This window comes from Leptidea sinapis, chromosome 37 (genome assembly GCF_905404315.1).
Source record: "Leptidea sinapis chromosome 37, ilLepSina1.1, whole genome shotgun sequence".
In the NCBI taxonomy this organism is placed as follows: Eukaryota; Metazoa; Arthropoda; class Insecta; order Lepidoptera; family Pieridae; genus Leptidea; species Leptidea sinapis.
The window spans coordinates 7819463-7831608 of NC_066301.1; the positions used below are offsets into that span (position 1 = coordinate 7819463).

At 35.7% G+C, this 12146-nt stretch overlaps 1 protein-coding gene across 2 annotated transcripts in view; it reads left to right on the forward strand.

The window, feature by feature from the left end:
* Positions 1 to 1346: 1346 nt before the first annotated feature.
* Positions 1347 to 12146, forward strand: part of LOC126975767 (uncharacterized) — a 32320-nt gene continuing 21520 nt past the window's right edge. For both annotated transcript variants that reach the window (XM_050823801.1, XM_050823802.1), the window contains exon 1: positions 1347 to 1451. In XM_050823801.1, the coding sequence (XP_050679758.1) occupies positions 1387 to 1451 (65 nt within the window). In that variant the 5' untranslated portion in view covers positions 1347 to 1386. The remainder of the gene's footprint in view (positions 1452 to 12146) is intronic.

Below are 12146 nucleotides of genomic sequence, written 5' to 3' on the forward strand. Positions count from 1 at the left end.
TAAAGTTTTGATATTATTACATTACATTTTGCGGTGTTTCCGGGACGATACGACATGGGTACCTTCAAAAAAAGCGTGTAACGCTTCTGTGATTCCTCTGGTGTTGCAAGAGATTGTGGGCGGCGCTGATCACTTAACACCAGGTGACAAATACGCTCGTTTGTCCACCTATTCCATAAAAAAAAAGGTAGAAAGACAGTGTTACATAGATTGAAATGATTAACGCTATTAAAAAATATTGTTTTTACTCAATACACGAATATTATCAAATGAAGTGGAAAATGGCACCAATCTAATTCTTAATAATTTATAATTTTATGTGATTATTTTTACTACAGTAACTCTTAACATTTTATTAATTATTGTAACTGTATATTGTAGGGAATACCTAATAGGTATGGGTTTAGGTTAGTAGGTTTCTTACGTTGGCAGTAATTATTGATTTATGTTAGTTTATAATAATAATTATGAAACGAAACCACTGGAATATTTGCAATATTTTCTGTTAAGACGAAACATGTCCCTAGTCTCAAATTTGTTACAACTTTAGCTGTAAATGTTTCTAGCAAATAAAGAACTTTGAATTTGACTTTGATGATTAACAATAATCACCTTGAAAAAAGCTACTTTTAAAAAATAACGTAAAAAGAAGGTTAGCTTAATATATTAATGAAAACAAAACAACAAAAATAAGTGATAATAAACAGGTATTCGTGTTTGTGTGTGTTGCAAATTTTATGTGAATAACTAATACGTGTATAAGTGGTCACTGAACGAACTTACTTTTAGCTTAGCTATATTTATACAGAGTTGATACAACATGACGTGGCCTTGTCTTTAATGCGGTAAATATATGTTTCCATCGCTGGCATGACTTGGCTAATACGACAAAGATATGAATTGAGAATATTTTTTTTACCACAAATATTCTAAACTCAGGCATATATTGGAACTCAGCTGTAGGTATATTTTAAATAGCTGCAGTATCCAAATGGTGTATGATGTTATTGCTTGAAATACACTAAACTTAACAGTTGTCAGTTCTAACTGCCTATCTAACTGCCAGAAGCAGTTAGAACTTAGTCTCTTAAGGATAACCCATTGTAGTAATTTAAAAAATTGGCAATTATAAAGCTGTTTACAGAAATACAATATCACAGCAATAGAACAGCGTCTGTCGGGTCAGCTAATGTAAGTATAACAGAAGAATAACGCAAGCAGTAGGAAATTTAAGACATGTGTCTTAGTTAAGTCAAGGTCTATAGGAGCCTGTAGATATAACGACTCGAACAGCTCTATACAGATTGTTGTGTTAAGGCGTGGGGTCAGTATCCCTGTGCGGGCGCGGCGCGATGCTGCGCCGGCGCAGTGCCGCGTCGCGCGCTGATGTCACACGTCCTCCACGACGCTACGGCGGCATCTCTGTGTTTATCTAACGGAATAATATTCGGGTAAGTTACGTTTAAAAGCAATAATTTGTTAACATTATCGACATACTCTTACTTAGTTTTTGACTCCATGCAATAAGACTATTTTTGACCGACTTCAAAAAGGAGGAGGTTCTCAATTCGATCGGTATTTTTTTTATGTATGTAAACCGATTACTCTGAGATTTATGATCCAATTTACGTAATTCTTCCATAGTTCGATGCGGAATAGATGCCATTTGGTCCCATACAAAATTTACATAGTTTGGCCCAGTAGATTTCATTTTACGAACATTTTTATGAAATTTTTTGTCTACGTGGATGATAGGACTACTTGAACTCACAACCAAGGTAAAACCCGGAATGAATAAAACTAAGAAAGAATTGTCAACTGGAAATGTATAATTATTTTTCTTTAGATAATTATGGCTGTATCACCAGGCAAAAGCTTGATAAGTCATTTGTATGATCTTAGTGGTTTACTAATATTCTCATAATACCAATATTGTTTCAAATATTTTTACATTTCGCTCTTATTATAAACGATTGAGCGTAAGCGAGGTATTAAGTTGGGATGGATATTTCAATAAACAGTATTGGCAATTTGCAAATGTATATTTTCTGAAAACGAGAAGCTTAACTCAATGTCAATTTCAATAATTATGGGACGAAAACAATCACAGAATGGGTATTATTCAATGAGTAAATAATATATTTATATTAAATGTAAATTTAAAAAGCGATCAAATGTAAAAATTCCAATTTGTAACTAAACACTGATTTTTTTAATTTTTGGTAGGTAGTCAACTGTAGTATGCACCTAGTTTTATAGCGATAATTGTGCTAAATGAGATGCAACGTATCGACAAACACATAGATGGACTAATAAAATCTTAGTAATGGGACGTCCGTTGGTTACCCTTATATATATAAATAAATACTACTAATACTAAAACTCAATAGATTTACCTGTGACATTATAATTACTGCAAAGAGTTAGTTTAGAGTAAATCTTTAATTGGCTAAAAATAAACTTATAAAACAATTCAAAGAAATAAGATATTACATTCTAATAGATTTACAACTTAAAAAACGATAAGCAGAGGAAACATGTACAGAACAGTATATCTATATTTGGGCCTGCTGATAAATGATTCTGTAGGTATATAGAACATAACATCGATTACGCGTTTCATCTCTTAGATCGACATGTTCTTTTCAGATAGTACAGATAATAATTTTTTAGTATCTTGTTGATACCATGATCCACTTAAGCATTTCCGCGGTGATGAGACTAGCTCTTGGGGCTTTGTCATTATTAAGTGTGCGGATGGTGTGCAACACTTTATCACTAGTCGGAGGAGAACAGTCAATGTCAAGAGTTCGTGAGGTCGAACTATCTGTTGGCGTGATGTTGTTAGCGGGGCCATCGGGGAAGATAACATCATAGTGCTTTTGCCAGCGTTGCAGCTTCCTTTCTGAAGTCACAATAAGTTGGCCTTCCCTAGTCTTTAAAGGTTTTCTTTCTCCTTGAACTTTGTTTCCCCGTCAGTGTCTGTATTTGTATATCTCCTTCAGATTTCAGGCGTCCGCTACTCTTTGAGCACCATCAGCAATAGTCTCTACCAAAATCTTTCTATCCTGGATGTACTGCGATAGATGCTGTTGCGGATTTCTGGTATTGCTGCCTGAGATCTTGCTTAAAATTGACATTGATCAATATTCCATACACTTTATAAAACTTATACACAGGACGATTCCATACCAGTGGGAGGCTCCTTTGCACAGGATGCCGGCTAGATTATGGGTACCACATGGGTGCCTTTTTGTGCCGTGAAGCAGTAATGTCTAAACATTATTGTGTTTCGATTAGAAGGGTGCCGTAGCTAGTAAAATTACTGGGCAAACAAGACATCATATTATGTCTCAAGGGGACGAGCGTAATTGTAGTGCCATACATTTTTGTATTTTTCAAAAATCTTCAGCGGATAGTCTCGTTCCTTAATGTCATAAAAAAATATGAATAGGTTTCCCAATACTGAATTAATACCATGGAGTTATAAGTTATCCACCTGCGATAATCAGGGCAATAAATTGTAGGTGAAGCTCCCTTCTTGCAATGGGGTCCCAAGTTCTTTGTGACATCCACTAATCCTGAGTGATTGATTTATCTCCAATAACGACGAAGCTGTTATCTATGTAGGCCACTTTGATGCGATTCAACTCCGCACCTACAGAAATTGAAGTGCTCTTTGATTTAAATATTATTTTGTATAGATAGCTGTCAAAGTGCTTTTGTGCCTGTTTGATATTCGCCATTCTGGCGCTGTTGGCCATGTAGTGAGAGTCTGCGGTACTAAAACTAGTGATGACAACTTCAGCAACCATCGATAGGTGGTGGGAAAGTATTTACAAAAAAAATTGTACCATTTATTACATTGATTCTTGAAGTATAAATAACACAGAAAAAGAACAAAATTAATTCAAAATGCAAAAATACCTCACAGTATTCTACGTTCCTTCGCAGCCATTTATATTATACGTCAAAATTAGTTCTCTGGAAGTTCGCGAGTGGCGCTTCAAATAGGCACAAAAAATTTGCTGTCAAACATATGGCACAGCCTCCAGTGGTATTTTTTATACAGGTCAGGTGATAGATACATTTTATAGATGTGACATTTTGTAAGCTTTTATTGAGTGTTGTTGTCTAAAGTGCGCCGTTAGATCTGGTTTTGTATGTATAGTTTTATTATTAGCGAAATATGTCGTCCACTGTTAGATTTGCCAAATATTTCTTTTGAGGAAATACCAGGCAAACATAAACATAAAGAAGAATAGAATATCTAAGGCGTTGTCAATACAAGACAGTGTGAAAAGAAATAAAGAATGTAATTATAAATATGAGTTCCATTACATGTGAAGTCAAGCAAGGATTTCTCCAGGTACGTTACTCGTTAAGGCGACACTAAATGCCAGCGTCCTTGAGCGATATGAGTTCACGGCTGCCGGCCCGCCATCTATGTAACAAAGCCAATATTTTCAAAATTCTTGCGTGTTTATCATGCGTGTTCATTTTATATGCTTACAATCCTCGTTATTCCCTACTAATCTGAATAAATGAACCTACACAAAACAGTACAAGCTATAAGAATAACTTTTCTGAGAGAAATACCAAGAAAATGCGTCACGCCACGCCAATAAACTTGTTTTAATTCAAAGAAATGTGGTAGTTCAAAAAGGCTCTGGAGTGTTAACTATAACCAACAGCAAGCATTAGCAAGCTACAAATAAGACTTAAGGATATGTGTAACAGGATTAAGTAGTATTCATAGCTTGAAATGCTATACTTTCACCACAAAACTTGTCTAAAAACACCATGTTTGCGTGTTTTCTGCTTACTATTCGCCTTAACATACAAAGCCAATTAAAGATGCTATAGTTTTTCTTTAAAAAAATAGGTAAAATGCGACAACGATTGTCCCCAAATGGTGCTAACTCAGTGTTAGTTGCACTGGCGTGGGACCATTATACACAGTATTCCTAACTACTTCTGGAGTAAAGTAAAGTATGCATTTATTAACGACAACACAAAACTTGTTATATACATAGTAAAGTTAATAAATTAAAATAGGATGTCATGATAAGGACACCACCTCAGCATTTTTGGAATTGAAATAAGGATCACCCCAATTCCAATACTGATTTTCGGTAGGGACCTACCAAGTCGACCTGTTGACAGCACCGTAGACAACAGACTTTTGTTAGAGACCCTGCAAACTGCAGACTTTCGATCGGCCGATAGTTTGGTTTAATTCGGCTGTTAAGTGCGCACACTGGCCCGACTAAACAGTTGGATCTGTGATGAGTGCGCACACTAGACAACTATCGGCCGACAGTTTTAGGGACGATTCACTATTAGTTTTAAATCGGCTATTGATGAGTCTGGCCGACTAAACAATCGGTGGTGTGCGCGCCTAGAAGAGCGCTGTACTGATTTAACAGTCGGCCGATAGTTTGCTGACGGTTCAGTTTGAAGGCAATCGTGTAGCCCATCAAACTTTTTTGTCGGCCAATACCGAATCGTTATAATGTGCGCACTCTCATACATCTTCAAACTGATTAAGAAACCAACCAAACTATTGGCCGATCAAGTCTGCAGTTTGCGGGATCTCTTAAAGGTCTTAAAAGTGACCGTCTAAAAATAGTACAAAAACAGAAGTAACTAAAAATATTGATTTCTAATGGGATTGATTTAAAAGTTTTAATATTTTTATAATATTAAATAGGGTAGATTTTTTTATTGAAGCTGTTTATTTTCTGATTATTATTATTATTTTCATACCTCTGAACACTTTTGTTTCTCTAATAGAAAAGATTTCAGTTTGTTTTTAAAAGAGAACAATTTTTTTTATCTTTAATAGGTGGCGGCATATCGTTCCATAGTCATTTAATAATTTATAATCTTAGAGAATTTATACGTCTAGATTTAGCCTCTAGCTGGTAGGCAACGGATTATAACAGGCCAAGTTTATTACTTTAGTGTGCTTACAGCTATGTCTTACACTCGCGATACGTCAGTCACTAGTGTGCGTGCGTTGCTGAAAATAGAGGCTATAAGTTCGACGCGTTCACAGCTTTTTATTAAAACGTTTAGACGCGACAGAAATGAAAGAAAATAAAAATATATATGAAAATTAAAAAAATAAGTAACCGATAAACTCACCATCCAACCCAAAAACCACTCATTGATCAATATTTTTTTATATACATACAGCTGGAAAATAGGTGATGGGTACCTACTACATCCAATTGAAATGTAAAAATTAATAGAAGTAGATACTTAACCTCTTTAAAATTAAGTTATTGACAAAGCAGAAAGTGACATATTCAAAATTCTTTTTTATGTCCATATCGAATATTAATCTGTCAAAATTCTTTAAGACTTCCCGTTTTCTCGTAAAATATTTCGAGTTCCTATTTATAAAAAAGTACACAGAATAATTATTAATGTACATATAATTCAGTAAAATATTTTTTGCAGGTCTTTGTGTAAATATGAGTTTATAATAAATACGAGATACAGAACTAACTAAAATAAAAACTGGCTTGATATTTACGTCACTAAATATAAATTTATAGCACAATATTGCCATCTTAAATGTTAATGGGTTAGCTTAAATAATTGGCTGACCAAATATAAATCACTCCCTTTTATTATCGTTTAGCTATATAACATATATTTATTTGGGTGTAGAATTAATTTTAGGTTGAGTGACCTCAAAGGTCCGACCTGACCAAACACCGCAGGGAGGTTCCTACCTGCACAGCCCATCAGTATTTTTGTAATTTAAAACTGTGATTTCTCTGTTATAGAGTCATAAAGATGGAGTCTTTACTTTAAGGGTATTATTACATTCAAAATTACAGGCATAGCCATGCGGGCTTATACCCTTACATTAGCAGTGTGCTTATATATAGCCTTTCACCCCAGTATCAAAGTAAGTCGAGTCCTCTCTCGAGAAGGTCGCCGAATGGGGCAAATTGAATTGCTTGTCCAATTTAACCCCCAGATTACTCAAGTTTCCGTGTTTACCACTAAAAAACCCCATTCGTCGTATCACCACTCTTTGACAACACTTCCCTTAAAGCCTCACATAGTATCGGAATACTGGGTCTCGAAATATCGAGCGATTGCCAATTCCGTAGTCATCTGCAGGGCAAAGCTAAATTGGCTTCGAAGAAACTGGGCGTCGTAAATAGAGCACGGCAATACTTCAAGCCGGCCCACATTCTAGCGCTCTACAAAGTGCAGGTCCGGCCACATATGGAGTATTGCTGACATCTCTCGTCTAGCACACACCAGTATCAGCTTGATTCAGTTGACCGCGTGCAATACGATCACTTGGTGTCGCGTAGAGACGTCGCTTTATTGTGTGCCTCCCACTGCATTTATCACGGGAAGTGTTCCGAAGAGCTGTTTCACCTGATTTCTGCCGCCGATTTCCACCTTCGCACGACACGCCACAAATTAGGATATCATTCCCACCATCTGGATGTGTGGCGGTCCTCCACAGTACGCTTTTCAAGGAGCTTTCTTCCACGTACTACAAAGCTGTGGAATGAGCTTCCTTGTGCAGTTTTCTTGGACGATACGACATGGATACCTTCAAAAAAAGCGCGTACACTTTCCTTACCGGCCCGCAACGCTCCTGTGATTCCTCTGGTGTTGCAAGAGAATGTGGGTGGCGGTGATCACTTAACACCAGGTGACCTGTACTATCGTTTGTCCTCCTCTTTCCATAAATAATGTAAAATATTATAGATGGCTATGTGTGTCCTATAACTTTGATGTTAACGGATTATTTATAAACAAAAATGAAAAAAGGGATGCGATGTAATTTCCCTTATTTATGACAAAAAGGGTCGAGACGAGCAAGATGTTGATGGTAGTTGATACGCCCGGCACATTACAATGCAGTACCGCTCAGGATTCTTGAAAAACCCATAAAGTCTGAGGGACATAAATAAGTAAATAAATAGACACTATAGGCAGTAAGCAGTAATGTGTAAACATTACTGCACCTGTGTAAAGGAGCCTCCCACTGGTAATAAGCGTTTTTTCCATCTCATCATAACTATCACACATATATCTGCGCATTATTATTATATTATCTCAAGTTATTTCAAAATATATAAATAAAATTATATTGAACGATGACTGGTCCATGCGTCAACTCGTGAGCGGGTGCTGCTTGTGGTGTCAGGTCGACCTTTATATAGTTGATAAATTTGTATTTGTTGGATGAGATTACTAACTATGACAGTAATCACGACCATCATGTTCACGAAGCATCCTTACGATCTTCCAAGCTCTAAAGGTTGATGCATCCAATATACGATAATTTATATTTATCCATCTTTATAAGTAATAAAATTTTATGAAATATTTGATACTCGAAACCCTTTGAACATTATATTGGATGCAGAACTTTACAAACTAATTTGTTATGTATATTACAGCCATTGTAAAATACTGTAATTATTTGGAAGAGCGACTGTTGAGTTTCTTGTATGTTCTTCTCGCGAGCTCTACTAGTACCGAACATATATAAATGGTAGATTCAGTAATTTAAAAGAAATATAGTGACGATTGAAGAGCGCTTAGTTTAAGCTTAATGCTTAAAGCTTATTTAATCAAACAAAACAAATCTTATAACTATATTTACATTACTATGACTTCATTAAATTAAAACTATCATTACGGGGAAGTGTACCAAGAATACTGGCAGCATTTCTACGTTTTATAGCTAGGCTGTTCCGTTGATCGAAATAGCTGCCAGCGTTTAGGTTGCTAGTAGCCGATTGAAACGAGAAGGTAGTACTTTGTATATTTTCCGCGCCTTGGAGCCAAGTGTCTCGACACCAAACGACAAAAAGATGTAAGACTCACTGAGACAATTTATTATTTAATTATTTGATTTTGGAATGGCAAGGCGAGCCCGGGGCCGAGCTCCTACCAGATGTACCGACCAAATAAAAGACTCCAGTTCTCCGAGGTTTAGCTCCGTTGTCAGGGCCGCGATGGATAGAAGCCGATGGAAACAAATAGTTCACTCCAAGTGGACCACTTGTTGATGACCTCCTCAGTCACGAGCGAACGACTAGAGAGAGAGATTTGATTTTTACTTTGAACTATTCGGTCGTAATATGAAGATTTCTGTTAACATTAATTCCTGTCTTTTAATGTCTGTCTATCTATATGAAGTGAAGATAATAAGCTCGTTTATCGACTATTATTTACATACGCACCTTGTAAATCTAATCAATTAAAATGGTAGCATGAAATGCCAATTAACGCGATCCATTAAGCTCGTAAAGCCTCGGTAAGGAAAGGAAGTAAGGAGGCATTAACACAGAATCTCAGATCCTGGAAGTACCGTTAGCTGGCCCTCAACAACAGTACTGTTATATCTAATCTCACCAGACAGTAGAAATGTAATGTACTACCTTATTAAGATGCAATCCTCACATTCATCCGGGCCCTTCACTCTATTAACCTAAATTAATTAGTTCACAAGATACATAGCGTCGGTTTACTGCAAGAACCCATTAACTGACAAAAACAGAACTCAGAATTAAGACACTTTTAGTTTTAGTAATATTGTTTTTCCTATATCATCTTAAATATGATTATGTTAAAGACAGATGCATCAAAAACAGGACACCACTTCACATAGTTTTGCCAGCAATGCGGCATAAAAATCTCATTCATCGTAGTTTGTTTTAGGAATGTAAGCCAATAGTGGCCATGAGCTGGAGAAATGGATACTGATTTTTAGACTTTGAACATTCATGGAGGTTTCTTAGTCGGTTTTTTAGGTGGTATTGTCTTTTCTTGACCGCATTAGGTGTTTATAATTAAACCGCTATTAAAGTATGAACAAGTTAAGATTTACATAATATGACTGTTTTATTTAAGTTGATTGTTTTAACTTTAGCAGAGTAAAATCCTTTGGAAAATTTGCTGCTAATGTTTCCTCTAAATATCCGATTAATAGATCCGTTTTATTTTCATTTCTTCACGTCTATCTCATATTTATCTGCGCATTATTATAATAATATCTTAAGTTATTTGAAAATATATAAATAAAATTATATTGAACGATGGCTGGTCCATGCGTCAACTTGTAAGCGGGTGCTGCTTGTGTTGCCAGGTCGACCTGTTTTAGTTAATAAATTTGTATTTATTGGATGCGATTACAATAAATGTTTTAACTGATATGGATTTAATTTTAGAAAGACTTAACGTGCAGATACAATTCGTAATTTATAAATATTTATATTTTAAATTTAAGCTTAAACCTGATTTGTTATCTCTTAAGCGTTTTACCTCTAAAACGGGTTACCCTTTGGACCGATCCCAATCGTAGCCTTTTTGTCCATCTCTTACAGTCGTGCTACGAGCCAATTTCAATTTGACCATCTTATAGCCATATGTAAAATCTTCACGTTCTAAATACCACAGTGTGTGAAGAAGAAGTTTTTGAACCAGTATGTGGGCACCATGTTTCGCAGCACGGACAGTGACCACGGTATACAAATACTACCTACATTTACAATTTAAAATACATACTGTATTTGTTATGTTTTTTTAAAGTAAAATACCTCACTTCTAGGATAAATACACAAATAAAATTTGAAAACAAAATTTTGTGAACGATGCGGGATTCGAAACCACGACTTCTCGCGTTCCGTGGGAGCTTCCAACTGAGCTAACCCTTCGATTGAGTAGATCCTGTAGATATACTTATCTATATCCTGTATATAGACTTGAGTAGATCCTGTAGATATTACTAAATATTACACAATCGAATGCAAGATTAGAGATATTAGAGATATTCTAGATGAAGCCACAATCTGAGAGTTGAACAAAGTACGAGGGCTGCACTAAAAGTATCGGGAATCAAGGAAGTGAGACAACATTACTATTTAAAAATGTATTTATTGCTTTTCGAAGTATTCTCCGCGAAATTTGACACCATTTTTCCATACGATGGAACCAATCATTGAAGCAACCATTCCATTCGGAAGTTGGGATCTCCAAAATGGCCGTTTTGTAGGCGTCCACAGCTTCTACAGGTGATGAAAATCTCTAACCACTCAATTTATTCTTTATTTTAGGGAAAGTATAGAAATCATTAGGGCTTAAGTCGGGACTGTGTGGCGGATGGTCTAATAATTCTATGTTTTCTTGCTCTAAAAACACTTTTGTTCTGTGCGCGGTGTGAGAACTCGCATTGTCGTGATGGAGGATGATGCGGCGGTTGCAGTTCTCTTTACGAAGTTCAGAAACGACCTGTGGCAAACAAATGCTAGCATACCATTCTGCATTAACCGTTCTTTGTCCCTCAAAAGGAATAGTCGTAACATGGCCGGTTTTGGAGACAATCGTGCCACCAATTTTTTTTGCAACACTCCGTGAACGAACAATTTTTGTTGGCTTTAACTCATTTTCGAACACCCAAACTCGTGACTGGTTTTTTGTTTCGGGTTCGTACGTGTATATCCAGGACTCATCACCTGATACGATGATTTTTATACTTTACTTTTTACGAGCAATAATGACTTATTATACTTACCGATTTTAAGCAATAGAGCATTAATCCTTATCCAATTAAGTACATTAAATACATTATCCATTAATATAGATCAATATGGTCCTTTACAGCTTGTAATATAAATGAATATTTTCGAAGATATTACAGATTTAAAATGCAGGGACATAGCGGTTGCGGCGGTACCGGCCAAGAAAGCGTTAGAATGAGTATCATCAATTTTATAAGATATTGCAGTCTACGAAACTGATTTAACTATGTAATTGTTGTTTATTGTTGAGATATAAATTACGGGATCACTCGGAAATTACATTATTATTATTTATTGTTTACTTTTAACTTTTGATAGAACGAAGTCTGTCCGGGCAGCTTGTTCAGTTATTAATTTAAAAGTGTATTAATTCTATGAAAAGCATTTTGTATTATTAATATCAAAGATTGTATATTATATTGACATTTGATATTTGGGGTAAAAATATGCTGTCTGCTTGAATGCGCCTTGCTAACTCAATTCAGTAATTGAGCTCTTCATATTATATTAAGTACATTTTATATTATTTTTTTCTCTTTTTTATGAAAATAAGGGACGAGACGAGCTGGATGT